This window comes from Palaemon carinicauda, chromosome 44, assembly GCF_036898095.1.
Source record: "Palaemon carinicauda isolate YSFRI2023 chromosome 44, ASM3689809v2, whole genome shotgun sequence".
Taxonomy (NCBI): domain Eukaryota; kingdom Metazoa; phylum Arthropoda; class Malacostraca; order Decapoda; family Palaemonidae; genus Palaemon; species Palaemon carinicauda.
In genome coordinates this window covers 3,132,824-3,145,476 of record NC_090768.1, presented here as the reverse complement: position 1 = coordinate 3,145,476, position 12,653 = coordinate 3,132,824, and the positions used below count along the sequence as shown (strand labels likewise).

The 12,653-nt window shown below is 39.4% G+C and overlaps 1 protein-coding gene across 1 annotated transcript in view; it reads left to right on the top strand.

Annotated features, from left to right (window-relative positions):
* The first annotated feature begins 5,412 nt into the window (after positions 1 to 5,412).
* Positions 5,413 to 12,653, top strand: part of LOC137634337 (myotubularin-related protein 10-B) — a 291,307-nt gene continuing 284,066 nt past the window's right edge. The window contains exon 1 of the mRNA XM_068366732.1: positions 5,413 to 5,600. Within this exon, the coding sequence (XP_068222833.1) occupies positions 5,532 to 5,600 (69 nt within the window). The 5' untranslated portion in view covers positions 5,413 to 5,531. The remainder of the gene's footprint in view (positions 5,601 to 12,653) is intronic.

Genomic DNA, 12,653 nt, shown 5'->3' with positions numbered 1-12,653 from the left:
CATGGTCTCTTACTGTCTTGGGGGTTAGATTTCTATTTGCTTGAGAGAACATTCTGGCACATTTTTCTATATTATTCTGCCTCTTGTTTTTTCTAGTTTCTATAGTTTGTCTATGAAAGATAGACAGTATTTTAATGTTACTTTTCTTAAAAATATTTTATTTTAGTTGTTCATTACTTTTCGCTTAATTTATCTATTTCCTTATCTCGTCTCCTCACTGGACCATTTACCCTGTTGGAGCCCTTGGGCTTATAGTATCCTGCTTTTCCATTGTAACTTAATGATAATAATAATAATAATAATAATAATAATAATAATAATAATAATAATAATAATAATAATTGTCGCCAACGGAGTGAGTGACCTTATATACTGTATGCTTTTTTTAAGATATCTCACCCAACCCTCAGCTCAGTCATTCAGAATGATGTAAATTTACTTTAACTAACCATAGATTTCGGAGCGGAGGTCGTGGTGGTGGTGGGTGGTGGGGGGGGGGGGGAGCAACTAATATTTTCGGTGGCGGACTTAATTCCTATACCAATAAATATATTCAAATGAAATTTTAAGGGATTATATATATATATATATATATATATATACATATATATATATATATATATATATATATATATATATACATATATATATATATATATATATATATATATATATATATATATATATATATACTGTATAGATAAAAGCTTTTTTTCTGCCAATTTTCATGTTCATACCTGCTAAAGGCATGTCCTAGCTGTCATTTGTTCGTGAATAACGACATTTAGCTAAAAAATCAGCGAGGAGGAGCAAACTACTCCTAGAGTTTTACAGATATCCAAATATATTTCACAGGGTGTTGATGGGTGTTATGTGGACTACAGTTATATCAATTTTCGTATTGATACTTACCATAGAAAAGTCACTGTAGCAATTTTTCGAAATACGCCTGAGGCCGATTTTCGACGGCGCCGTAAATTACTCGTAGAATACTTCACATATCTGAATTAAATTTTCATGGATTTATGGGATGGATATTTACATTATCCATACCAATTTTCATGTTTATATCTGCCATAGAAAAGCCACAGAAAACGTTTATTTCGGTATGGGTTGAATGGTTATTTTTGGCGGTGGAGTAAATTGTTCCTAGAATAATTCAGCTAATATTTTCGACGGCGGGGTTAATAACTCTTATACCAATAAATGAATTCAAATAAAATTTTAAGGGATTATTTAGATATATACATATAAGCTTTGTTTTTGCCAATTTTCATGTTCATACCTGCTATAAGCATGCCTGACTGTCACTTTTGTTCGTAAATTACGATTATTTTTTGCTAAAAAATCAGAGAGGAGCCGCAAACTATTCCTAGAGTTTTACAGATATCCAAATAATTTTCACAGGGTTTGATGGGTGTTATATGAAATACATTCATGCCAATTTTCGTATTGATACTTGCCATAAAAAAGTCACAGTAATTTTTCGATATCCACCGGAGGCCGATTTTCGGTGGTGCCCTAAATTACTCGTAGTATACTTCACATAACTAAATAGAATTTTCAGAGATTTGTGGGATGGATATTTACTTTGTCCATACCAGTTTTCATGTTGATATCTGCCATAGAAAGGCCACAGCAAACGTTTATTTCGGTATGGGTTGAATGGTTATTTTTGGCGGTGGAGTAAATTGTTCCTAAAATAATTTACATATCCAAGTGAAAATTTCAGGGATTGATGGGAAACAGTTGCTCTGTTCCTACTAGATTCCATGATAATATACACAGCTATCATGTAGCCTTCTTAAATGTGATGTTAAATTTAGCAACATTACAGTAAACTGCGTGATAGAGAGCGACATCAACGAGGGGCAATGCCGATAAATATCCGTCCCGAGTTGCAGCTAATAATAATAATAATAATAATAATAATAATGATAATAATAATAATAATAATAATAATAATAATAATAATAACCTCAAATAGTTTAAGACCCAAATCCTTACCTAAATGGGGGTTTTGTCCTCCACAACGCGTTACCTTGCCGTTGTGTCCTTTAGTATAAACAATCCCAAAGATTAATTTCGTTCATGTGGGATATGTTGCAATAGTCACACAAAGATTGTTACTTTTTATGGGAATCTTATTGCAAACTAGCACCTTACGATGAAATGTTGCAAAAATGAAAAATAAAACGGAAACTTTTCCCATTCAGTGTCTCAGTATCAAAACCAAAAGGTTTTCTTCCCTCGGGGTTTCTAAAATATACCCTTGTTAGTATTTCACAGATCTTAAGAATTAAGAAAAGCATGTAGAAACTACTGTCGTGAGATTATTTCGATTTTTTTCACAATAGATTAGGCAGTTAATTTGATTTTATTATTTTTTTCAGAAGGAGACTGGTTTTTAAATACATTTAGCTTCATCCTATCGGATGTTTTTAATAGATAGGTTTGTAAGAATACTTCAAATCTAGAATCTTTGTAATCATGCCCTATTTTACATGGATATCATAGTAATGATTTAATCATGCTTAAGAAAAGATACTTATCTTGATTTTTAATCTTCTAATTTATGTTGATTTATTGCTAACACCTAGAAATCGTCTTTTTTTCACTGGCTTAGCAATAATTTTCCCTTCTTGGCGCAGCAAGTCCTTGCACTTTTATCTTTTTTCAACAGCTGTTGTTATTTTATGATTATGTCCGCACTGATAAGTGACATATTTTCTTTTAATATCGACGATGATTTTTCCTTGTATCAATTGGTTTATTTAAAAAAAAAAAAAAAGATCGTAGAAGATAATCTGTGTTATTGTCATCTGGCTTCTTTTTTGTTCTTAGTCTTTTTTTTTCTTTGCAAAGGTCGATGAATAGTTCAACCAGGACAAGAAAAAAAAATGTGAACAAGAAGACGAGAAAAAGAAAAAACAATGGATCTTAATCCCAACGAGAAAAAATCTGCCTCTTGATAGATGTAAGGTTATAAGGCCGTGAAGTAGCCTAGGCTATGCCCTTCTTACAACCACCAATGCTGTACAGAAATCCTTTGATTGTAGCCACGAAGTTTGTATGATTTGCCTTGATTCTAGTGCTGTCTTTGACCTTGTTAATCATGAGGTATTTATTTTCAAACTCAAAGTATTAGGAGTAGTTGGGTATTTTAGCAGCATTATTGAATTTTTAAGTAATAGGTTGCAAAGAGTTATTGTAGATGGACACCATAGTGAGTATAGGAATGTGATATATGGTGTACCTTAGGGCAGAGTTTGTTGGCCTATTACTTTTAATACTCGATACAGTACACGTGTTGTTTCGCCTAGAAAACAAGCTTGTTGCATATACATATGATGCTACTCTCTTTGCATCAATTCCATCTCCTGAATGTAGATCTCTGATGGCTGAATCCCTTAATAAAGATCTGATTGAGATTAGTGTATGGTGCAAATTATGGGCATGAAAGTGAACCATAACAAAACTCAAGGTATGACAGTGGTTTTTCAGCATTCAGATCTCTGCATTGATAATGTTTAACTATATACAACTTTATAGGTCCATGTATGATTCTTGATTGTAAATTTAATTTCGAGAAACACATTCGGTTTGTTTCTTCTTCAATTTCGCAAAAAAAATGGCTTTTTGAAAAAGTCTTTTAAAATTTTCGGTGATCAATCTATGCTGAAGAAATATTCTAATGCTTCCATTCTAATTTGTTTCAAGTATTATTCTGTCTGGTATTCAGCTGCTGACTCTCATCTAAATTTGTTGGACGAAAATCTGCAGTCTATTAAATTTCTTATTCCTGATCTAGATATTAATCTCGGACATCGTCGTTCAGTAAGTTCTTTCTGCGCGTTTCATAAGATTTTCATAACTCTGACCATCTTATGGATTCAGATCTTCCCAGACTGTACCATCCGGTAAGTAGTACTATATATGCATTTGTTTATAACAGCCTTGCCTTCTCCATCATAAGGCTCAAGATTACACAGTATTCTAGAAGTTTTTATTCTAGATGTGAACAGATTATTGGATGAGTTTCCTACTCAGTTAGTTGAATCAATTCAATCGGGGGAACTTCAGGAGTTCAAGCTTGGGGGGGGGGGGAAAGATCTTAAGTTGAACAGGCTGACATAAGTTAATCCATGCCAAATCTATTTTAACGGTGTTACTGATCTTAAGATATTCTATATTCTTCATTCATAAATTTTCATTTATTTCCTTGCATCCTTTCCTCGCCGGGCTATTCTTCCCTGTTGGAGCCCTTGGGCTTATTACATCCTACTTTTCCAACTGGAGTTGTAGCTTAGCTAATAATAATAGTGCTGATGATGATGATGATAATAATAGATCAATTCATTTAATGATGTTACCCTGCAAAAATTAATTTTCTGGTATGATATCTTTAAAGAATAGCCTACATGTCACGACTCAGCACAGTAAGATTTATATATTCCTGGATGCGTAGGGTGCTCAAATTGATAGATGCATTCAATGACACCATGAAGCGGGGTTTCAACCTTAACCCAGACTGGACATATAGGAAATCGAATGACCATGGTAACATATCCCAAGGTTTCTGAGACCTTTTATATCATGGGGAATACATTCATTCACATGGCGTGAAGATCCCACTCTAAAAGTTTTATTTTTCTGCTCTTCTGTGTAATAAACATTTTGCTGACTCTTGTCACTCTTCGTGCTCTTCTAATAAAACATTTCTAACCATCCAAACTTCGTTTGTGAAAACTTTTACTGGTGAATTATATCCTTGCCACTCCCAAGTTGAAAGTAAGAACAATATTTAAAACATTAGTATATCATCTTGAATGGATCCATGTCTTGTTTACTATAAAGGTACTAAAATGTTGTTGGGGGTGTATTCTAATCAAGCATGTTATATATACTTATAACTCGTGTATTACTACATAATGAGAAAGAGAAATGCAAGTGTTGTCGTACTAGCATTACGTAATGTTAAACGCATTTGGAAATGGCCTATGCTCTGCTGACGAGGGAATACGGTACTTTAATAACGTGTGAATGGCTAACCTCTTTTACTTTGACAGGAACTTTAATGAATACATCATATCTTTATTTGATATTTGTACCTGGACTATATAGATATTATTTTAAGTTAAAAAAATACTGTGCTATATTTTATAAACAATATCAGAACATATTTGATGATGTTAAAAGTTATTAATGATAATGAAACTTTCGAATGAATAGTCCGAATGTGTGTCTTCCATCTGTAGTTCACAATCTTGAAACTAATATTTAGCAAAATTATATTGTATGAATAAATGATTTTGGATATGAATAATTTTAATAGTATCTCTGAAATTTTATACAAGGAAAAATAGGTTTATTAAGGAAAATAAATTACAAATTTGACCGATTGACATAGAACAATAGAAAACGAACGTCTTGTGATCATGGTAGTGGGTGTTTTGGTTTTGGTTTACTACCCTCCATACAATAATCGGTGATAAAATTTAGAATGTAAATGAAATTCGTGATATGTGAAAATGAGTTCTCGTGTCCGCTCAAACAGACCTATGAGTTTTCGAGCATACGTAGATATAGAATTTCAGGAGGTAAGTCAATAGGAAATTCTTGCATGAACCCCAGTGTAGAAACGTAAGCTTATCCTTCAGTAGGTTAGCTTATCTTACTGTTGATTAAACCTTGAATATCCTGTGTCATTGATTTTGTCTTGCTATGACTAGATGCATGGTATATACTATGGTAGGCCTACCCAACCTTTTGGTAACTATTGAGTAGGTGTAGGCTGGCTATGATTGGCCTCGGTCTACATAACCTAGGACTAGTTAAAATCCTACTTTTTGACAGGGCTGTATATTTCTTGTAAAAAAAATATGAATTTCCTTTGCTTTTGCAAGTGTTTTAAACAGTTCAGTCCTTCATTTCTGTTAGAAATCAATAGATTATACTAAGATGGTTAAATATTTACTGTAGCACAATATTCCTAATGCAGAAAATAAGTGGGTAAATATATGATACTTTAATTTCTAGTTAAATATATGAACCATATATTTTTTCTGCTCACTATCGTGTGTTTTAGCCATTTCTGACCATGAATATTGGGGCAGACCACCCATCATGAGTTTTTCTACCCATCCATGAAAGGGGGCTCTGTGCAAAATTGGGGCTTTGGGTGGGGAAACACAAAAATGATTGATCTTCAGCAGTAATACTGGTCAGAAATGCATAATAAACACAAAATAACTAGTTGGAAAAATATGTGGCATATGTGACTGGAAATTAAAGTATCAAAATTTCGTATAATTAATATCACGTCCCTCAAATGGTTTTCGCTCTGCTGTGGCTCAATACGGTTGCAAAAATAAACGTAACATCACTGCTCCTCTGTTCTGGCAGGCGGAACATGGATGTGCTCATTGGTCATTATTTGGTATTATTATAGAAAAACACGGATAAAGCTTTATTAATAAATGAATGCAATTTTGTGTAGAAAAACTCCCGTTTTCTTCAAAAATTACCATTATTTCTGTTGCGAATAAATAGTTGATAAGATATATTGTACCCTAATATACCCAATGGTAATGGGGACCATCCAGTGGGAACTAGGGGATTTGGGTTGGGAAAATGGTAAAACTACCCTTTTCTTGTCTATACATTATTTTCTTGGACGCATAATAAATCCACAAAAAACTGCATAAAATATTGACATCCTTTACCCCAAGAAGTATTTATTTCACTTTTGTTTACATTTTACAAACCACACGTATCTGCTCCTGTTCTTAGCATCTAAGTGTGATTCTGAGCTATCATTTAGAGAAGACTAACATTTTTTTATTTTAACTCGACTATAAAGAAGACAAAAAGGAAACAGGTGTCAATCATATGGTAAGGAATTAATTTTGATCTACTTTCAGAGTTTGTGACATGGGTAGGGTGGTCGGGCGACCCCTCCCCCCCCCCCCGCTAGGTCTGTGACCTGGGAAGGGGAGTCCAGGGGCTTGCCCCCAGGCTAGATCTGCGACCTGGGAACGGGGGACATGCAGATAGGTCTGTGACCTGGGAAGTACTAGGTTAGGTTAGGTGGTTTGTTAGGTTATGCGGCCTTTTACGAATCTTGAAATTGTTAAATTATCACGTTTTATTTCCTGTTTTCACTGACCCAAATTCCCAGGTTCCCACCAGTGTCTGACAGGAAGGGGGGCGACAATGGGCGAAAGGTTTATTTGCAGTGGAAATAAAGGTCATATTTGTTAAAAGCACAATATTTTCTGTAGGAAAAGTTGTTTTTTCTATTAGAAATGTAGTTCTATAACTGTACCGTAACTCATAATCAGTCTCCCAAAAGTAAACAATCACTTCTAATGTACTTTGAAATAGACTTCACATTTTAATTGACCGATATGTAAGTTGTTGTGGCCCAGCCCCCATTAATCATGCAGAGAAAAATGCATGATGGTGTATGTAATGATGCTTTGAACCGTTTTGATGCTCGTAATTGGGGGAAATTGGTATTTTTCAAATTGAGAATTTTTTAAATTCCTGAAGGTATAATATAACTAAAAAACCACATTGTACAGTAATAGGGAAACACCCAAGAGCACCACCTAACCTAAGGCTCTCCACCTAACTTAACCTAGGAGCTGTATCCCTACCTACTTACTGTACTTATTTGGAGGTCGCAGCAACACTGGTAAAGCCCACACTGCAACTGCCCCTTAGATTGCTGTGTCTTTATGATACCCTAAGATTAAGTCCCAGCATTGTGTTTGTTTCCCAACCGGCTTCACTCCTTAAACTGGGTTTTTTAGATGCATCTCCTAGTGTAACCCGTCCATAAAACTTGAAAAATACGTATTTCCAACGATTAATGACATCAAAACCGTTGAAAGTACCTGCAAACACCAGTAATGCATCCTATTTTCTCCAAAAGGGAAATGGCCACGTGTTTGGGATACCGTTAATATTGACATCTTTCTTAAATATAAATCTAATAAGACTTGTTTCAAATTTGTGATGTAGTTGGGGAGGAACTTGTATTAAAAGGGGTGGAGCTTGTTTAGGAACAGTGGAGGTAGGAGAGTAGCTAAGAGAAAGTCACATAATAGAAAGATTTATGATTGGAGGTTACAAATGACTAACAGAATTACAGTAATACCTTGACATACGAGCATAATGCGTTCCAGGACTGAGCTCTTTTGTCAAAGTGCTTGTAAATTTTTCCCATTATGAGATAACTGAAAAAAATTTAATCCGTTCCCACCCTTTTAAAAACACCCAAATCAATTATATTACAATGGAAAAACATGCTTTTAATTGCTTTAATACTTTACATACATTCACAAATGATATAAATGATTGCTGGATTGTGGTCTGCAATAAAATGTAGTTTTATTATGGAGTTTTTACCTTTGAGACAGACGATAGTGGCTTATGGCGGTGTGTGCGGAGGAGGAAGGGATGAAGGGAAGGTGAGCATTGGGTGGTTCACGTACAGTATTTACACTTTATTACACTACGTAGCACAACACTTAGACTTAAAATTAACTTAACTGAACTTAGCTTACTGAATTTTTAAAACATTTTATTCCTATCTACTGTACTTTTAAATTTTTTATTTTTATGTTTTTACTTTTCTTCCCTTGCTTAGCTCTTTTTGTCTCGATTTCAGTTTTACTTGCCTCAGGCCTTTTAAAAAAATACCTATCCAAGGAGCTTTGTTTCTGTCTCCCTTTCAAAATGTTGCGGAAATGAGTTAGGCAAGTGTCGTTAAAAAGAGCTGAAGTATGACCCGTAGCTAATTTATCAGGGTGTCTCTTCAACAAAATCAGAAACTTCCTGCCACTTAGCCAACACTTCTTTAATATCCTTCGAAAAAAGAAGTTCCTCTGATTCCACCTCCTCCTCGCTACTAAGCTTTGGCAACACCTTCAAATGTTACGTCGTCTGGAGTTCGATCATTACCTCAGCTGTGAGCTCTTCTTGATGCTCCTCGACAGGGTCGTTCACATCTGCCTCATCTACCTCCAGCCCCATGCACTTTCCAAGAGACAGAATCTCTTCCAACACAATTTATTCCAAGCTGAATTTAAGGTGCTTCATCAACAATTTTTTAAACAATTTACAATGTTAAAATGGTCCTTCCAAAATTCATGAAGGGTGAGATTGGTATTATCTATGACATCAAGGCATTTTTTGAATAAATGCTTAGTGTACAGCTTCTTGAAATTTGAAGTTAGCAGTGAGGGTAGGGGGATAGTTAGCTACCCCTCTCACTCACATACCTGTGAAAGTGCTAGTGCTTCACTTTGCTTTTGGCTCGGATGGAGAATGGTTGTTGCCGCGCTTCCTCTACACCTAGTTTTGAGCTGCCATTAATCATTGCTTTTTTACTTTTTCTTTTAGTTTGTGTGTGTTGTGCCTTCCTGCTGGCTATGTGCACCTGCCCTGGTCCCGAGGGCCGCTTCTGTGATACCTTTATGTCCGCGGAGTACACCGATTCCTACTGTTTGTGTCCGGCCTGCAGGGGGTAGCGGTGTGATGAAAGTAATAAGTGTATCGAATGCCGGGAGTGGTCTGCCACCCAGTAGGAAAGATTTAGGCATCGGTGAAAGAAGAAGGCTAAGCGGGATTCTTCTTCTTCAAAGGTTCCTTTGAAGAAGAAGAAACTTAAAGCTTCTTCTGCTTCCCCACCTTCCTCTGAAGCTTCTGATCGAACGGTTTCCTCCGGGAAACTGTTGAGTAGTAGCGTAGGCCAATTAACTTCTGGACAACATCCTTAAGAGACGGCGTTGCATTACCTAGCGAAGCAGCCCCAGCTCTTCCCCCCCCCACGAGGGAATCCTTATCTCTGTCTCCTTTTCTACAGGTTTCGCCGTCCATGGGTTTGCCAGGCCCGCCTTCCAAGGTGGTTCTGCTGCAGTTGCTTCATCGGGGTGCTGGGTTGCAGCGTTCGTCAGTGTCGGAAGTTGATCCTTTGGCCTTAGTGGATGTCGTAGTGTCAGAGGATTTGTTTGCTGCCCTGCCAGCAGACTCCGTTCCTGCCTTCCCTTGCTAACCATCCTTAGGGGGTGGAGCAAAGTCCAAGGTATGTCTCTCCTGCGAGTGATCACCTCTTTCGTTCTCGAGAGAGGCTACTTATAGAGACTCCTCTTCCAAGGCCTGTTGATCCTCCCGTCCCTGCGGGGGATCGTCACTGTGGTTGTAGACCCTGCCGTGCTTGTCCGCCTTAGAGTTGCTCCTTCGCCTTCGTCAAAAAGACGCCTCTTCTTCTCATCAGCTTCATCTCCACAGCACTCCTCTTCGAAGGAGGCTTCTTGTCTTGGTTCTTTTGGTTCCCGACCTTCACCTGTTTCTTCGGACTCTACTGCTTGTCAACGAACCCCGGTTCTTGACTATTCGTCGAGACTCCCCGTCGAGGAATCGTTCACGATCCTCTCCTGGGGATGTTCGCCCTTCCAAAGAGCACATCCCGTCTCTAGATCATCTTCCGGCTGTTCGCTGACCAACTGCTCACTGATTGTCTGCTCGCTGATCGCCTGCTCAGCAATCTCCTGCTCATCAGTCTCCTGCTCGCCAATCACCAGCTCGCCGATCTTCACCTGTTGGCTCTTCTCCGTCTCGACGATCGCCGACACGTTGGTCTTATGATGGTAAATCGCTGACTCACCGACATACAGTGCGACTCAAATAGTGCCTACACGTAAATCTGCTCGTCAACCTCCTGATCACCGATCCCCTACACACCAATCACCGACGCACCGGTCACCTGCTCATCAACCTTTGCCGTTCGCTAAAGTAGTGCTCACGTCACTGCTCACCGGCACGTCGTTCATCAGAGCGTCAGTCCCTGACTCGTCGATCACCAGCTTGTCGATCATTGATTCGCCATCCATCCTCTTGTCGGTTGTCAACCCTCGGTTGCCCAACGGCCCTCCCATTGTTTGCTGACTAAGGTGAGTATTCACTATCAGCCACGCACCAATCGCCAGCCATTGTCTACTGTACCTCTTCCTAGAGGCCACCCCTCCAACAGCAGGTCTCCCATCATCATGAAGGTATATGCGAGCACCCTACCACTGAGACTCTTCCTTCAGAGCAGAATCATAGAGGTAAGCAGTTTTCCAGGTTGTCTCCACCGAGAACTTCAGTTCTCTCACTATGGAAAGGCAAGCTTCCTCTCCACTGTTCGCTGTTGCCCCATTCCCCTCCCCGTAAATGCATAACAGCGTGACAGGGAAGGAGAAAAAGGGTAGGCTGCAAGTTTTTAAGATCCCAAAGCTGCCTGCCCCTAGGAAGGAATCGACGTCACCTTGTTCGATGCTCCCGGAGACTTCCTCTTCAGAGATGAAGACTCATCGGAGGGACCCTTCAGCTTCATTCCCTTCAGGGGAACTCTTGGACAGAGCCTCCAATAGTAAACAACCATGGTTTGGAGCCTTGGTCAGGGCGGTTACACAGGCGTTCAGGCCAGGTATACTATCCTCGCACCTTGCAGAGACTCCTGGGATCTCCCGGGAAGAGTCTTCCTTATCTTCAGACCCAAGGCAAAGAGCCATGGTTTCATCCCCCCTGAAGAGGAAGAGAGGAGTCCCTAATGTCATCGCGTCATCCAGGGTTAAGCTGACTCCAGTCAAGACGTCCAGAGTAGAGGCTAACCTCGCTGGTTCCTCTTCCCCTCGCAGTCTTACTTACTCGTCAAATCAGTCAAGAGGCACCCGCAAGGAAGAGTCTTTACCAGACTCTCCCCAGCTGTCCCCAACGGAGGAAGCTCCACGAGACAGCAGTGTCACAGCCTCTGAATCTGTAGAGGTTTTCCATCCTTTCTTCTACGGGCATCCATCAAAAGGTCATACCATCTAAACCTTCGGTTTTGGAGACTTTTTTTCCTTCCTAGGAGGAAGCCTAAAGACTCCAAGACACCACCCAAATCCTCTTCAAGGATTCCTAGACCTGCAGAGGGGGTCAAGCCGTCAGTCAGCCAGCTCGACATCGACCACGACCCACCCAGAGACGAGATCACGGCAGTGGACGACGGAGATCATGCTGCCAGTCCCACATTGAAAGGTGATCAGAGGGAGTCGGAGCATGCCTTTTGGCAGGTTCTGGCTTGTATGAGGGCCCTCAGTGGGTTGGCAGGCCTGGAGATGGCTCCTCAAGAGGGCAAGGACATGGTCTTGGATCGTATCTTAGGCACTCAGAAGCCCCCGAAATCCAGTGGAGCTTTGCCCTGGTCTGAGGGACTGAAGAGTGCCCGGCGTAATATTGCCGCTCAGCTCTCGAAATACTCTGCATTTTTCCGATCAGGCTCAGCCTCTAAGCTCCTCCCACCTCCGGGTGTCCAGCAGAGTAGATGCGATGAGGTTCTGGACGAACCCCGCCCAGCTCTTCCTCTCCACCATTCGCTAGACTAGAGGAACTGACAAAGGGGGTCTTGCTGAAGAGGCTTTCTTGGCCGCAGAGATCCTGAACTAGGAAAAGGTAGTGAAGTATGCCATGCAGGCTACATCGTGGCTGGATCTCTGGTTGGAATCTGTAGGGATCTTAGTACAGACTGAGGATTTCTCCAAGGAAAGTACCAGGAAGGCGATATAGACCTTCTTACTCTCGGTTACCCGTACCATCGAGTTCCTAGCCCACTAAGTTGT